This window comes from Narcine bancroftii, chromosome 1, assembly GCF_036971445.1.
Source record: "Narcine bancroftii isolate sNarBan1 chromosome 1, sNarBan1.hap1, whole genome shotgun sequence".
NCBI lineage: Eukaryota > Metazoa > Chordata > Chondrichthyes > Torpediniformes > Narcinidae > Narcine > Narcine bancroftii.
In genome coordinates, this window is record NC_091469.1 from 365,185,660 (window position 1) to 365,203,697 (window position 18,038).

The window sequence follows — 18,038 nt, forward strand, 5'->3', positions numbered from 1 at the left end:
ATTTTAATACAGTTTATTCTTCCTATAAGTGTTAGTGGTAAGTCTTTCCAGTGCTCTAAGTTGTCTTGTAATTTTTTCATTAATGGCTAATAATTTAGTTTATATAGATGGCCGAGATTATTATTTAGTTGTATACCTAGGAATCGAATTGCTTGTGTTTGCCATCTAAATGGTGATTCTTTCTTAAACTTTGTGAAATCCGCATCATTCATTGGCATTGCTTCACTTTTATTTGCGTTGATCTTGTACCCCGATACTTCTCCATATTCCTTCAATTTCTTATGTAATTCTTTTATTGATATTTCTGGTTCTGTTAAGTATATTATAACATTGTCTGCAAATAGACTGATTTTATATTCCTTCTCTTTTATTTTTATCCCTCTTATTTTATTTTCTGTTCTTATCAGTTCTGCTAGTGGTTCTATAGCTAATGCGAACAGTGAGGGAGATAGTGGATATCCCTGTCTTGTTGATCTGCTTAATTTAAATTTGTTTGATATATGTCCATTTACTGTCACACTTGCCAATGGTCCCTTATATAATGCTTTAATCCAATTAATATATTTCTCTGGTAGGTTGAATTTTTGTAGTACTTTGAATAAATAATTCCATTCTACTTTGTCAAAGGCTTTCTCTGCGTCTAAAGCAACCGTCATTGTTAGAGTTTTGTTTCCTTGTACTGCATGGATTAAGTTAATGAATTTACAGATATTGTCCTTTGTTCGTCTTTTTTTAATAAATCCAATTTGATCTAGTTTTACTATTTTTGTTACATAGTCGGCCAATCTGTTTGCTAATAGTTTAGCTATTATCTTATAATCTGAGTTAAGTAGAGATATTGGTCTATATGATGCTGGTATTAGTGGATCTTTCCCCGTCTTTGGTATTACTGTAATTATTGCTGTTTTGCATGAATCTGGTATGTTTTGTGTTTTTTTCAATCTGGTTCATTACTTCCAGGAGAGGAGGAATTAGTAAGTCTTTAAATGTTTTATAGAATTCTATTGGGAGTCCATCCTCTCCCGGTGTTTTATTGTTCAGTAGTTTTTTTTAATATCTCCTGTATTTCTTCTAGTTGAAATGGTTTTATTAATTTATTTTGCTCCTCTGTTTGCAATTTCGGTAGTTCAACTTTAGTTAGAAATTCAACTATTTTGTCTTCTTTCCCTTCGTTTTCAGTTTGATATAGTTGTTTGTAGAATTCCCTGAAGTTTTCGTTGATCTCCATTGGGTTATATGTAATTTGTTTGTTCTTTTTCTTGATGCCAATACTGTTCTTTTAGTTTGTTCTGTCTTAAGCTGCCATGCTAGTATTTTGTGCATTTTTTCTCCTAGCTCATAATACTTCTGTTTTTTCTTCATTATGTTCTTCTCCACCTTATATGTTTGTAGTGTTTCATATTTTATTTTTTTGTCTGTCAATTCTCTTCTTTTAGTTGTATCTTCCTTTATTGCTAATTCTTTTTTTGTATTTGTTATTTCCCTTTCCAATTGTTCTATTTCTCGATTGTAGTCCTTCTTCATCTTAGTTACATAACTTATTATCTGCTCTCTGATGAATTATTTCATTGCATCCCATAGTATAAACTTATCTTTCCCTGTTCCGTATTTATTTCAAAGTACATTTAAATTTGTCGCTCAATGAATTCTCTAAAATCCTGTCTTTTATGTAGCATTGAGTTTAATCTCCATCTATACATTCTTCGTGGGATGTCCTCCAGCTCTATTGCCAATAACAGGGGTGAGTGATCGGTGACAATCTTGCTTTATATTCCGTTTTCTTAACTCTTCCTTGAATGTGGGCTGATAACAGGAATAGGTCTATTCTTGAGTAAGTTTTATGTCGACCGGAATAATATGAATATTCCTTTTCCTTTGGGTGTTGTTTCCTCCATATATCCAAAAGTTGCATTTCCTGCATCGATTTAAGTATAAATTTGGTTACTTTGTTCTTTCTGTTAGTCTTTTTTCCAGTTTTATCCATGTTTGAGTCCAAATGAAGGTTAAAATCCACTCCTATTAGTATATTCCCTTGCGTATCTGCGATCTTCAAAAAGATACCTTGCATAAATTTTTGATCTTCTTCATTAGGTGGATATACATTGAGTAAATTCCAAAATTCTGAATATATCTGACATTTTATCATTACATACCTCCCTGCTGAATCTATTATTTCATCTTCTATTTTGATTGGTACATTTTTATTGATTAATGTAGCTACTCCTCTGGCTTTTGAATTATATGATGCTGCTGTTACATGCCCTATCCAATCTCTCTTTAATTTCTTGTGTTCCACTTCAGTTAGATGTGTTTCTTGCACAAATGCTATATCAATTTTTTCTTTCTTCAGTAAATTTAACAGCTTCTTCCTTTTGATTTAGTTATGTATTCCATTAATATTTAAAGTCATATAGTTCAATGTGGCCATTTCATACTTTGTTTATCTTTTCTTTCCGTTTCCTCATCACCACCTTCCCTTCTTATCCATTTCTGTTTTCTTTTTTTGAACACATTGTAAGACAATATTTTTAAAACACAAAATATTTCCACTATTCCCATATCTAAAATTCCTTTAACCCCAATAGTCCCTCCCCTCTCTGAGTTGCCCTTTGTCCCTTGTCGGGCAACCACATCTCCCCTCTTCATTTGGATTGCAAACCCACTCGCAAGTGTCAACTGATTTTGCAGTGACTGTTATTCTTCCCCATCCAGCCCCCCCAGCAAAGATTTTAATCTTCATATATAAGAAAGGTCACTCTCTTAATTCCCTCATTACTTCCTTTCTTCCCTTTCTTTCCCTTCTTAGTTCTTACTTATACTTTATTCTTCTTTATATATAGTTGGTTGTCATTTTTGTTCTTGTTATATCTCTTCATCTCTCTTTCTGTTTTGTATGTGTTCTGCAAATTTTCGTGTTTTTTCCGGATTCGAGAACAGTTTGCTTTGCTGTCCCGGGATAATTATTTTAAGCACCGCTGGATATTTTAACATAAATTTATAAACTTTTTTCCATAGGGTCGATTTTGCTGCGTTAAACTCCTTCCTCTTCTTCAGGAGTTCAAAACTTATGTCTGCGTAGATAAAAAAATTTTGACCTTTGTATTCCAGTGGTTTTTTGTCTTCTCTTATTTTTTTCATTGCCTTCTCCAATATATTTTCTCTTGTTGTATATCTTAGGAATTTTACTAGAATGGATCTTGTTTTTTTGTTATGGCTGTGGTTTAGGGGCTAATGTTCTGTATGCCCTTTCTATTTCCATTCCTTCCTGTAATTCTGGCATTCCTAGGACCCTGGGGATCCATTCTTTTATAAATTCTTTCATATGTTTGCCTTCTTCATCTTCCATAAGGCCCAGTATCTTTATATTGTTTTTCCTATTATAATTTTCCATCATATCTATCTTCTGAGCTAACAGCTCCTGTGTTTTTTAACTTTTTTATGAGCTTCTTCCAATTTCTTTTTTAAGTCATCTACCTCCATTTCTATGGCTGTTTCTTGTTCTTCCACCTTGTCTACTCTTTTTCCTATTTCTGTCATGACCATCTCTAATCTCTTCACTTTTTCTTCTGTGCCTTTTATTCTTCTTTTTATTTCACTGAATTCTTGTGTCTGCCATTCTTTTAATGTCTCCATATATTCTTTAAATTTTTTTTATCCATGTACTGTCCCTTCCCTTCATCTTCCATTTCTCTGTGTAGAGTTTGATGTTCTCCCTCCTCTTCTTCTGGGTCCACTCCAGGATCTATATCTACCTCTGTCTCTTCTGATCTTCTTGTTGGGTTGTTTATTTTATTTTGTTGGGTATTTTTGTTTTTATTATTTTTATTAAAGGTGTCTTGGTGTTGGTCTTCTTCCTCTGAGTTGGTCATCTGCTGTTTCTCTGATTTCCTTTTTTTTATTCTCTTCCTTCTTGTTTCCGTTATTTTCTATGTTTTCCTGTTGAGAGTCTTGCTGTTGTGTTATACTTGGTCTGTTTCAGCTGTGGAGATTTACTCCTCAGCTGGTCCCCCCATCTCGTCGGTGTTGCTTTTCTCTTGTGCATTGCGCATGCGTGAGGATTTGCGCGTGCGCGGTTGTGCACTTTTATTTGGCTCCGTGAGTCATCTTCGTAGTTCTGTGTTCGGGGTTTCCACTGACCTCAGGGAGCGGGCTTCTCTCTCCACGGCAGGCCTCCTCGAACAGGTAAGGCCTTCACCTTTCTCTTCCGATGTCTTTCCTTCTTTTCTTCCTGTTGTTTTTGGTTTTTCTTTCTTTGCTGCCATTTTCTCCACACTTTTATTTTTAATTTGTTATGGTTTTTGTGTTTGTGACTTTGCTTTTTCTTTACTTTTTTTTATCTTTTCTGGAGAGGGCTGGTATTTTCTTACCGGTCACTACTCCATCCCGTGACTACCTCCGTTCCTGAAGTGGTTGATGGTCTAAAATGTTTGGGAGCCCTATTCTAAAGGTTAGTTGGCTACAGAAAGCTACCTCTGAGGATAAGTAATTGAAATAATTGAAAATATATTGTTATGAGGGGGAGTAAGATGCAGGGCTTCAGGAGAATAGACTAATTGGATTTCTGTTCCATGAATGTGTTTGGGTTCAAACATTTCATTTTCCCCACCTGCCTCCACTCTCTTCCTCTTTTTATGTTGTGCTGCTTTATATTGGAGAAAAGGCGATACAAGAGACCACAGATGCTGGGATATGGAACAAAATGCATTCTGCTGTTGCAGGGTCTTGACCTGAAACATCGATAATTCCATTCAACTACTCCCCCACAATTTGTTGCTGCATGCTGGAGAACTGTTCCTGGAAATTAAGAGCCCTCTATATTTCATTCAAATGCTGATTTTTCATGTGGGATCTTTAACACTATCAAAAGATGATTTTATTATCTCAGGTACTGTAATTAAAAATAAAATCTTCATTTCATGATATTTTACACACCATTTCCAGGGTAAGTCACGAGACTGTTCGTCATAATTTGCAGCTAGAAAACAGCAAGGCTAATAATAAACAAATTGCCAAAACAAGGTAACAAGCAGTCTTATTCTTAATATGGTGTTTGAAACATTTTTTTCTTTTGGAAAGAGAATTAGTGGAAATGTCAATCAAGTCTCAGAAGACAGTTCTTCATGAAGTGGGGTGAAATCTGCCAGCAAGCAGAGATCTTTGAGGTTATTAAAAAAAGGATCCTCAAAGTGCATCTATTTTTAAAAGCTTAGTTCACTTTTTAGTTCAACTTCAAATGTGTGTGGAAATGCTTGCAGTCAGCATAACAGCAATGATAGGTAATATTTTTATCAAATAAGTTAAAGTAGGTGGGTGCTGTAAAGATAAGAAGCTGCAAACTTTGATTGCAGGTTTTTTTGTAATTCAAACCACCAATAAAAACTGGATTGCAAACTATTTAAGTACAGATCAGACAACCATTCACTAGTGTTATTAAATGACATTGTGTTGAATTGTTCTGCTGTTTTACAGGTTATTTTTATATCTTGTAGTGTTATGTTTCTGTTAAAAATAACTCGTTTCACTTTGCTATGAGGCACATAGTGCTCAGGGGCAAAATTCAGTCGTCTGAAAAAAAACAATCCCTTCTCCAAATCATGTATCTCTTGCTCTTGTCCAGTACCAATGCACATAAATAAAGAACAAAGATTTTATTTAGGTAAATACAGTTATATGTGGTCAATATCATTGTCTATATTAATTCACAGTAATGGACATAATTCTCCCAAAAATGACTGTGCAAATGGCAAAAATAAATCTGGTCATCATTTTTTTGTATAAACTCAGTCACAATGGTGCAATCGTGTACTGGCAAACATAGCATAATATGGAAATTATATTTCATGGATATGTCATATACATTTCTTGTGTCCAACTTAACAATCAGCTCTATGTGTATTCAAGAATGGAATACTAAGTTCCTTCTTTTCTGAACGACAAATCTGTTATTTTTTTTACACAGAAATTCTACAGTATTTCCTTAAGGAAGACCCACCATTCAGCCAGTTTTGGTTTGTTACACTAAAACGAGCAAAGCCTGCATTTTTCTGGGTTAATCTGACTTCTTACACAACAAGCCGGCATTGCTGGAACAAAATAAGCACATCAAGATCTACCACAATTTTTGTTTTGAAGGATATGTCCGATGCGTATGTTATACATTACACTCGACGCCAACGTGGAAAATGTTGATGTGCTTATGGTACTATCCATGAACATGTTTAGCACTCTTTGAGTTCAGGCTAATTTCCTGCACACATCATAAACAACTTCCTGATGCGCAGATGGATGCAGAATCTGAACAAGAAACATATTTGTGCAATCAGAAATACTTTGGAGAAGAATTTGAAGAGAACCAGGGACCTATTTGAGGGATAAACGGGCACAGACCTTAGATGCTGTAGACGGAGACGTTTCATTCTTGTAAGTCAATTTGCACTGCTGTCGGATAGAGAGAAACCACATGGACATGTGTTCTGGTATAATGTTCTCAACAATTTTGATGAAGATGAGTGGCGGAGTCATTTTCGTATGTCTTGGGATACTTTTGATTTTGCGTTGAACTCATTGAGCCACATCTGAGGTGCAAGACAACAAACTGAGGAACAGCCTCTGGAACCTCAGCTTAGACTCGCCCTTGCTTTGTGGTGCTATGCTACCCAATGTGAATATCGATCCATAAGTTGCATTTTTAGTGTCGGTGTCGCCACTGTTTGTGGGTGTTGGATCACCAAATTACTGGAGCATTGAAGAGGGCCCTGTTTGAAGCTGAGTGGTATAGAACTTCAGGATACAATGGGCGGATTTGGAGAACAGGATGACACACATATTCCCATCATCGTCCCTCATGAGGACCCACTAGCCTTCTACATTTGGAAAGGCTAGCACTCCATTGTTCTTCAGGTTGTTGTAGACCACAACTACTGGTAAGGATCGTGCCCTGAGTTACAATTATTTCTCTTTATCAATTAATGTGTTTCTTAAGTCGATCTAAACACAGACTTTTTGTTGTTCCAGCTTCACAGATGTGTATGTGGATTGGCCTTGTCACACGCATGATGCTTAAGATTTGCCAACTCGCCCATCTACAGAAAGGCTGAAGATCAAGGCGGGTACCTCTTCCTGCGTGAAGTAAATTTATATAGCCACTGTACAGTAATTTATGTGTGGATCAATCAATCGTCTTTTTTTTGTCACATGTAAACATGATGTTTATATGTTAAAACTCAATTAATGGCTGACTGACTACTTCAAATGAGATTCATGTCAGGTTCAATTCTGTTAATATAAAAGGGCCACTAGAAAACATCTCAGAGGTTGCATAAAGTACTTAAACATATACATTGCTCTGCCCACAGAAATCCAAAACTGTTAACGGAGTGGAAATCCCTGTGCATCTAATCGGAGACCCAGCTTATCCCTTCTGGAAGTGGCTGATGAAGGAGTTCACTCACCACCATGCACTCAATCAACGGCAGTGTAGCTATAACTTCCATTTGAGCTTGGCAAGGATAGTGGTGGAAAATGCTTTCAGGGACTTGATATTTGTACCACTTTTATTTCAGACGTTGTTGTTGCCTGTTACGTTCTACACAATATAGGTGAAATCATCAAGGAACACTTCTTGCCTGAGTGGAACACTAAGCTACCCGATCTCCCTGAGGAGCCTGATCAAGTTGCTTATCAGGGTGCACAAGCACATAGTCACTAGGCTATCCGTGAGGCAATTTTGTCCCTTCTGTAAGCAATTAAAGCTAGTAAATGACAGCTTTTAGGAAATGTATATAGTGCACTTGTCAAAGAAGTGTAATGAACAGGGGACATGTAAACAAAAATAAAAACATTTAATTCAACTGCTTATAACTATTTACAACTGTGCAATAAAACCAAACACCAATAACCATTTACAAAAGTCACATCACTCCAGCAGCTGGAGGAAAGAGCACTCTTCAAGTGCAGGTGGTTGAAATGATTCATATGCCTTGTCTGAGTGTTGCGTGAAGTCATTCTGTTGTGATGCCTGAGAGAAATACTGGCTTTGGTGTGCAGGAGTGCAGTACTGTCATAAGGGAGTTTGTTGCAATGCAGCATGAGAATCCTGTCAAGCAGAAGATGACATGAAAATAATCACCTCCACATGAATGTGGCCAAATTTTGCATTTCTTGTTGGAAGACTTTAAATATATGGCCAAACCCTGTCATCTCTTCTTTTTTAAAAAAAAATTTTTGTTTTTTCTCATAGAAAAACTCTTCAATATATAACTTTTTCTTTACAAAAAACAAACAAAACAAAACAAAACAACCCTTCTCCCCCTCCCTTTCATAATATAAATCCACATCGTCAGGGCTCACATTTCTGTTGACCTTCAAAAATTCAACGTGAGGAAGTCACTTGCATTTATACCATAATTTATTATTATTCTTTTTATTATTGTATTTATAATTGTAATTGGGCCCCTCTATGATCCAAATAGTCTACCTTAATAAATATGTCAATTTTTTTCTTTAAATTACATATAATTTTTTTCATAGGAATGCAACTATTCATCCCAGCAGTCCATCAGGTTAGATGTAGAGGGGAGGCAGATTTTCAAGTAATTGCAATGCCACTTAGCCACTTTAACAAACGAAATTTGGAATTTGGTTAGTTTATTAGTTATTTCAATGAAGTTGCCCAAATGATAAAGCTCTGGGTCGTCCTCGAAGGCCACCCTTGTGAATGTATCAGTAATATCCTGCCAGAAAGGTCTCACCTTCACATACAACTATTTAGCATTTAAAAATATTCCTATTTCTATCCCACACCTCAACCATATTTCCGATATTTCAGATTTTGATTTATGCAACTTCTGTGGTGTAAGATATAATTGGGATAGGAAATTATATTACACTAATCCATAACTTGCATTTATAATTGATGTCAAGCTGTCCAAACACCAATCAAACGAACATCTTTCCATTATTGCAACACTTAGTTCTGACTCCCATCTCTCTCTCTCAATCTCTGTAAATCTGGTTTTGCACTTTCATTCTGGAGAGCATAGAACATCTTGGTTATAAATTTCGGTGTGTTCCCCAGCCAAATCCTTCATTGCCTTTCACTAATTTCAAGTGGAGCCAAACTTGGCTCCTATCTTTCTCTTAGAAATGATCTTAGCTAGAGAAAACAATGAAAAGTCCCATAAGGCACTCCATATTTATTTTTTAATTGTTCAAAAAACATAAGAGATCCATCCATATAATATTCATCAATATCTTATTCCTTTATAATACCATGAATTCAATATTTTGTTACCCAGATTCATAGGCAGCCATAAATTTTTACATAATGGTGTTCTTAAAGATATACCTGCTTTTTTTCCAATACATTCATTTATTTCTTGCCATATCTTCATATATGTTCGAGTTATCCATGATTTTTATAATTAACATAACATTCCACATAAATGAAGTCCTTTGCTGTCTATTCGTCTTTAGAATTTAATTCCATTCAGATACAAGGAATGAAAAAAGAAAGATAAAAATCTTGCTTGTGCTGATAAATTGTAGAGGGCTAGATCAACCCTGCACACGACGGGCTGAATTGCCATAGTGAAAAGCCAGCGCTGCAGGGCATAGTGGCTTTCCCCTTACTGTGCAGAAGTTACAGGCTGCAGGAGAGCATTGCCAAGGGAACGGCCAGGCCTGACAGCAGCATAATGACATAATTCCCATAAGCCTGTCCTCTCCCCTAAAAAGGAACGTGCGTGGTTTGAATAAACGGCAGTGATTGGTTTACTTGCTTGATGTGAACAGCATTTATTTCAGCATCTCTGCCTTTAGCAGTGCTACATTGGTGACTTCAAACAGGTTCTAACGTTTTTAGAACCCACAACATGCAGTAAGATGAATCCTGCCAACTCGTTCACAGCCCAAGCAGCTGCCACCAATGCATCTCCCATGGCAGTTTATGCTGTAAGCGTCCACTTGCCACCATTCTGGGTGAACTAGCCACGCAGGTGGCTGTAACTTAAAGAATCACAGTTCGCCCGGTGAAGAATAACAGTCAAGAACATGAAGTTCTGGCACGTAAGTACATGATGTTTATATAGTTTTTGCTTGAGTCATTTGAAATTAGTAGGCTCAAACGGTCCGTTTGTGTGTTTAACACACAGGGCCTAGATGATCGTAAGCCCTTAGAACTGATGTAGGAGCTGGTGGCCCTTGCAGATGGACACACAAAGTGCTTCCTGTTTGAGGCCATGTTCTTTTCCAAGTTGCTACCGCCATCTCCAACATGGACTTGGCCGAACTGCACCTCGTGGCAAGAGAAGGAGAACAGATCTTCTGTACTCCACAACACGACTTCATCCATGTGCAGCCCATTTGCGCAGTGGGAACAAAAGCACAAATCTCGGCCTCCTCGTGTGCCTCCATGGTGGCCATCGCAGCAGCCCAGCCGCAACACAGCAACAAAACAGCAGGGTACTGCTACTACCACTGTCGGTGGGGTCGCAATGCCTGGCGATGCATACTGCCCTGTTCCTCTTCAGGCAGAAAACCCAGTCTGTTGCAGGGAAATGAGCAAGTCAGCCGCTGTTAGTGGCCTCGGTGGTTGGCAGCAGGAAAGGCCTTTGTGATCGGAAGGCCCAGCAGGAATTCCTGATCGATACTGGAGCCTAGTTCTGCCCACATTCTTTGAGCAGAAGAACAATGCTAGAGGCCCACCTGTACAAGCTGCCAATGGTTCAACCAACCCCACTTATGGGTTATGTTTCGTGACCATTCACATCAGGAACGCCGTTTTCAGGTGGGATTGTACCGTCACCTCAGAAGTCCAAGCTCTCTTAAGAGCGGATTTCCTCTGGACAAATGACCTCCTGGTCAACCTCAACCGATACCGACTGGTTAATGCTACTACCTTCCAAGTTTTCTCCATCACACTACACCAATGCACTTTCTGGCCTTTGGGAGTCCACACTCACGAACAAAGCGAGCACCACACTGCTCGCCAACTTCCCCACTCTACTGGCTCCCAATTTCCACGAGGCAGAACCAGCACATTGAGACCACCGGACCACCCCGTGTATGTGTGCGTTCGTCGACAGCCCCAAGATAAGCTCCTCCAAGTCAAGTCCGAGTTTCCCATGATGGAGGAATTGGGGATTGTCCACCATTCTAACAGCCAGTTGGCTTCACCACTACACCTGGTCCCAATGAACTCTGGTGGCTGGCGCCCCTGCGGTGACTACTACAGGCTCAATGACGCAACAGTACCGAACAGATACATACAGGACTTTGTCGCAGGAGTCCAAGGTGCGCAAATTTTTTCCAAAATCAAACTGATGAAGGGCTACCACCAGATCCCAGTGCACCAGGACGTCTGAAAGACATCCATATCACCCCATTTGGCCTCTTCGAGTTCCTAAGAATGCCATTCGGGCTGAAAAACGCGGCCCAAACATTTCAGCACCTCATGGATGTAGTGACAAGAGACCTGGAGGGTACCTGGACGACATCCTCATTGCCAGCCCAGACACCAGGTACCCCCTGCAGTGCCCTTTCGAAGGGCTTTTCAAGGAACTGAGAAGGGAAGGGGTGTATATACTCTTAAGCATTGGAGGCAGGCACGACATGTTTACAGTCGACCGCCTCAAGAAAGCCCACTGGGACTGTTCAGAGCCTTTCCCTGCCCCTATTCTACAACACTGTGGGTGCCTGCCCAAAGACAGTCTCCCAAATATCACCCAAAGAGGCTGCGATTCTGGAGTGGGGGGTGTTGGGGGGTGGTGTAGTGGGCCGAGTCAACCCTGCATGACGGGTCAAATCACCACAGTGAACACCCAGCATGGCAGGGTACAGGGGCTCTCCCCCTACCATGCAGAAGTTCTAGTCTGCAGGAGTGCATTGCGAGGGGAATGGTCAAGCCTCATTGCAGCATTATGACATCACTCCTGGGAGCCTATCACCTCCCCTAAAAAGGAACATGCATGGTTTGAATAAACAGCAGTTATTGGTTTACTTGCTTGGTGTGAACAGCATTTATTTCAGCAGCTCTGCCTTTAGCAGTGCTACAAAATAATATTTCTTAAAGTTCGGAAGTCTAAGCCCATCCAATTTATAGTCTTATATTAGCTTTTCCAATGAAATTCTCAGCACTTTGTATTCCGTAGGAATTTCCTTAAGTAATTATTCAATAATTTAAAGATTTTTTTAGGTAGTGCAAAAGGCATTGATTGAAAAAGATACTGTAAACTTGACATCACATTCATTTTAATACACTTTACTCTTTCCACTAGAGTAATCGGCAGGCCTTTCTATTTCTCTAAATCTTTCTCCATTTTTTCTAAAAGTGGAAGTGTAATTAAATTTATATAGGTTCTGTCATTATTCCTAAATATTTGATTCCATCCATCTTCTATTTTAATCTACTTTTTTGATAACTTCCATAATCAAAATGTTTCAATGGCATTATCTCACTTTCGTCTATATTTATTTTATAACCTGATATTGTTCCATATTTTCTAATGTTGTTTGTAGTTTTATCAAGGATTCAGCCAGGTCAATAGCACATCATCAGCAAATAAACTAATTATATGTTCTTCTTGTCCAAAACTTTGAAGCCTTTAATATCCAGATCTCTTCTTTTAATCTTCGTCAGTGGTTCAATATGTAGGATAAAAAGTGCCAGAGACACAGGAAACCCCTATCTACTCAATATACTTAAGGGAAAAACCGCTGGCATCTGATTGTTAGTTATACTTTTGGCGTGTGGTTTATAATGAAGAGTTCTTATCCAGTTTACAAATTTTCTGACTGTATTAAATAAGAAATACCATTCTAATCAATCAAATGCTTTTTCTGCATCTAGATGGTTATACTTGGATTCAACTTTTATTTTGCCTTATGTATTATATTAAATAGTCTACTTAGACTATTTGAAGAATGTCTTCCTTTAACAAATCCCACCTGATCTGTATGCATAATTTTTGGTAAATGTTGTCTCAGTCTATTAGCTGATGCCTTTGCCAATATTTCATAATCAGCATTGCGGAGTGATATAAGTCTATATGATGAAGTTTTTACTGGGTCTCTACCTTTCTTTGGTAGCACTGTAATTATAGCAGTTGCAAAAGATTCCTGGAAGGTCTGGGTCTCCACCATCCTATCTAATACATTCATCACAAGAGGTATCAATAAATCTTTAAATTGTCTGTAGAACTCAGGAGGAAACCCATCCTCTCCATGAGATTTATTAGCTTGTAAAGTGCTCAAGGCTTTCTCGATTTCTTCTTTTGTGAAAGAGTCATCAAAATCAATTTGTTCTTTATCTTCTAATTTTGGAAGTTCAATATTTGTTAAAAATTCATCCATCTCATTTTCATCTCCTAATAGTTCTGATTTATATAGTTTTGTGTAATATTGTTGAAAACTATTATTTATTTCTTTTTGATTATATCTTTTAATATCGGCCTCTGTTTTTATTGCATTTATCATTCTAGATGTCTCCTTTGCCTTTTACTGTCAAGATAAACTTTATGCACCCATTCCCCTTAATTTTTTTTCTGTTCTATACTTTTGTAATGTGTTATATTTAATTTTTTTATTATCTAACAGTCTATATTTTTCTTGTGACCCTGTTCTCTGATACTCTTTTTTCCGATTTCATTCTATCTTTTTCTAAACTATCTAGTTCTGTAGCATATTCTTTCTTAATTTTTTTTGTATAGGAAAGATTTAAGCATATCCTATATTTAAAAAGCTATTTTCAGTAGAAGACAGGTTAGTTTCACAGAATAGTTCTATCTGTCTCTAAATATACTCACAAAAGTCCTTCCTTTTCAACAGCATGGCATTTTCTTGTTTTTCCATTATTGCAGTTGTTAAAGTTAATAATGAATGATATGCTGGAAGTCCCGGCAAATATTCTGTTTTTATCACTCTACTGTATAGCCGGGCAGATATTAAAAACAAAACAATCCTTGTACCCTTGAGTAGAATGAATAGTCTCTTTCTACGAGGTTAAGCTACCTCCATATATCAATCAAATTGAATTCTCCTCCAACCAGTGTATTTTGGCTTCCCTCTGCTGTTTTTAAAAAAATATCTTTCATAAAGGCGTCATCATAATAATATGGTGCATAGACATTCATAAATGTCCATGATTCTGCATAAATTTTACAATGTACCATTACAAATCTTATGACTTAGTCAGTCAGTGTCTCTTCTATTATTATTGGTATATTTTTATTAATTAAAATCGCTGCTTCTCTTGTTTTTGATCCAAATTAAAATTATATTACTTGTCCCGCCCATCTCTTTTTAATTTAGCATGTTCCGATTTGGTAAGATGTATTTTTTTGGAGAAACACTATACTTGCCTTTATTTTTTTTAGTTGTACCAAGACCCATCTCCTCCTCACTTTCCTGTTTATCCTATTAACATTAAGACTAATAAATTTACATCCGGTACCGCACGGATGGCAGTCTCATCAATCTGAGGCGCCTGCAAGCTCACACCAAGACACAAGAGAAACTTGTCCGTGAACTACTCTTTGCAGACGATGCCGCTTTAGTTGCCCATTCAGAGCCAGCTCTTCAGCGCTTGACGTCCTGCTTTGCGGAAACTGCCAAAATGTTTGGCCTGGAAGTCAGCCTGAAGAAAACTGAGGTCCTCCATCAGCCAGCTCCCCACCATGATTACCAGCCCCCCCACATCTCCATCGGGCACACAAAACTCAAAACGGTCAACCAGTTTACCTATCTCGGCTGCACCATTTCATCAGATGCAAAAATCGACAATGAGATAGACAACAGACTCGCCAAGGCAAATAGCGCCTTTGGAAGACTACACAAAAGAGTCTGGAAAAACAACCAACTGAAAAACCTCACAAAGATAAGCGTATACAGAGCCGTTGTCATACCCACACTCCTGTCCGGCTCCGAATCATGGGTCCTCTACCGGCACCACCTACGGCTCCTAGAACGCTTCCACCAGCGTTGTCTCCGCTCCATCCTCAACATCCATTGGAGCGCTTACATCCCTAACGTCGAAGTACTCGAGATGGCAGAGGTCGACAGCATCGAGTCCACGCTGCTGAAGATCCAGCTGCGCTGGATGGGTCACGTCTCCAGAATGGAGGACCATCGCCTTCCCAAGATCGTGTTATATGGCGAGCTCTCCACTGGCCACCGTGAGAGAGGTGCACCAAAGAAAAGGTACAAGGACTGCCTAAAGAAATCTCTTGGTGCCTGCCACATTGACCACTGCCAGTGGGCTGAAAACGCCTCAAACCGTGCATCTTGGCGCCTCACAGTTTGGCGGGCAGCAACCTCCTTTGAAGAAGACCGCAGAGCCCACCTCACTGACAAAAGGCAAAGGAGGAAAAACCCAACACCCAACCCCAACCAACCAATTTTCCCCTGCAACCGCTGCAATCGTGTCTGCCTGTCCCGCATCGGACTTGTCAGCCACAAACGAGCCTGCAGCTGACGTGGACTTTTTACCCCCTCCATAAATCTTCGTCCGCGAAGCCAAGCCAAAGAAAAGAATAAATTTTAGCATGGTATCCATATTGATTTTTCAAACTAACAATTTTTAACAATAAAACTTTTTCAATTGTTTAAATTGTGATATTTCCCCTTTAAAAAACACCTGCCCTGGCATTGATGTAAACAGGAAACCATGAAAGGCTGCAAATATAGCCCATGGAATCTCTCGAGGAAGGAGAACCCCTTCCTTTAGCACCATCTTTTATAGATATTCCTCTCTGGGCACCATTCTCCCCCTTAGAAAGGGGTTTCCAGCTTGCTTCTACTTTTCCCAAGTTTTCTTTCTTTTCTGAGCTCTCTGTAAACATTTCAATAAAATTTACTTTTCAACAATAAATATGACAGATTTAAAAAAAAATCTTTTACTTAGTCCCATTGTAAACATTCTTCATATTCTTCTTATTTGGCAATCTTAATCTTTTCATAAACCTTGCAGAAAGTCTTCTACCTCGTCCTTAGTCTTGAAAACTCATTGATAACCTTCCGCTACTTCGACCCTCGGAGTTGTGGGGTATATTATCGAATATTTTAAGTTTTGGGAAGGCTGTTGTCTTTTTACACTGTCAAACTCCTTCCTTTGCTTTATCAAAGTAAAACTAAAATTTAAAAAATAGCACTTTTTCTTGGTCAATTTCGGGCATACCATTATTTTGCATAGAGTATTCATTTGCTGCACCCGGAATTGTCTACCATACTTGGTAACTCAAAATCTTACCAGGGCCGGTCATGGTCTCTGATCACTGGTTCTCCTGGGTCGAAGGGTCCAGGACCTCTTTCAATATGCAGTTTTTCTCTGAATTTGTCTTCTCCCAGCACTCACAGGAACCATGTTTCTAAGAAGTTCACCGGATCTTTTTTCTTGATTCCTTCTTTTTGTCCAATAATTCAGACATTTATCCATGCCGCTTGGGACCATGGCATCAGGACTGGTACTGGAGGAGGAGACACAGCTGGAGCAATATCGGGGACGATGGATCCTCCATGTTGCTCCGAAGAGCAACTGGGTGCACTGAGTGACTTGTGCCCCAGATGGCATAGTACAGATCAAAGTATGGCTAGTCTAAACGCCGTCTGCCATTCCTGCCGTTATGGTCATTTACCTGGTGGTCTTTCTTAAGCAGGCATTTCAGTTTGCTTATGACCTGGGACCTGTCCTGAGCAAAGCCTCAGTTCTCAGTTTCTGAGTAACCTTGTCTAATATCAATCCATCCCTGACTACCCATTATATGATAGTTAATTTTGTTCTCTGCTCAGATGGTGAGGAGCTTGCAGATCTCTGTATCACCCTCGTTGGTCAAACAATGCCTTCATGTAGCAAAGGTAAAGATACATCACCAACATTTTGGGTAGAAATTTGCCAGGGTTTCCAATGTCTTACCAAAACTCTGCAAACTCCTGAAGAAGTAGAATAAAAATTGTAGAATATTGCAGGGTACATCCAATAGCAATTACAAAAGGCATTGATTTGAGAGGTGAAATAAATTACCTATTTGTCTCCCTTATTTTTAAATCAACGATAGCTTGTGTGTTGAGTCCTGCCCCATTCATTTGAACAGGATTATCAATCCACACCAAAGAATGTGATGGTGAGACTGACTTAAAACTTAATGAATGTTAGCGTTAATTAATTCACAAGTATATTGTGGTCTTGAATTAAAAAAAAACAGAAAATGCTGAACAAAGCACCATCAATGAAGAAATACATAGTTAATATTTCTTATTCTGTTTTATCAGCATCAACTTTTTTTTTCCTTTTTTTATTCCTCAAGTTTATTTTTCAAATGTAGTTACAGCTATATTGAAACACTTTTCAACCATTTCCAAGCATCATTTAGAAACAGTGGCGTAGGCCTGACGGCATGAACTCTCAGGAGGCCATCAGAATGGACTGGGTAGCGCCTATGCTTGCCTCACCCATCATAACCTGTCTCTGTATTTTTGCAGTGTTCTGTGCTTTTCTTCGCAGTTCACTACACGCCTCCCTTCATGACAGCTGCAACCAGGGATATCTTCCTCATCCAGGTTAAATGTTGAGGTCTCAGCACCAACCTGTGTGGAAGTCTTTTGTTGCTTCTCTGCATCTGACTGCATAACCTATTTTTTTGCATCTATTGCAAGACTTTTAAATCCTGTGAAGCTCAGTTTCACTGACAATCTTTTAGGTACCCGAGTTTGCTGTGGGCAAGAGTTCTGCAGCAAATGTGTTGTTTAAATCAAGCTCAACTTTGAAAAATCAGGAGATTTTAGGCAGATCCATAAGTTTAAATGCATTGCTTTACAAATTCATACATTTTGAATTTCAATGCATTAGACTGGTGAACCTTTCATCTGAATGCAGAAAGCTCAACTTATATTGCCATTGATTTTAATGCTACAGCATGCCCGTGTTTCTCACATTGGGAAACCCTGCTTTAATTAGTCTTATTACTGCATAATTTCTCATAAAATTATGGGGAAATTACACAAGGTGAGCAAAGTGACTGGTAATAACTGTAATTAGCACAAATCAG

General features: G+C 38.5%; 1 protein-coding gene across 13 annotated transcripts in view; it reads left to right on the forward strand.

The window, feature by feature from the left end:
* tpk1 (thiamin pyrophosphokinase 1) overlaps positions 1-18,038 on the forward strand; it is a 410,665-nt gene that overhangs the window by 215,068 nt on the left and 177,559 nt on the right. Inside the window, exon 9 of one of the 13 annotated variants that reach the window (XM_069912545.1) lies at positions 7,356-7,850. The exons of the other annotated variants lie outside the window; for them this stretch is intronic. Within the exon in view, the coding sequence (XP_069768646.1) occupies positions 7,356-7,598 (243 nt within the window). The 3' untranslated portion in view covers positions 7,599-7,850. Of the gene's footprint in view, positions 1-7,355; positions 7,851-18,038 lie in introns of those variants that run through there. 13 annotated transcript variants of the gene reach the window in all.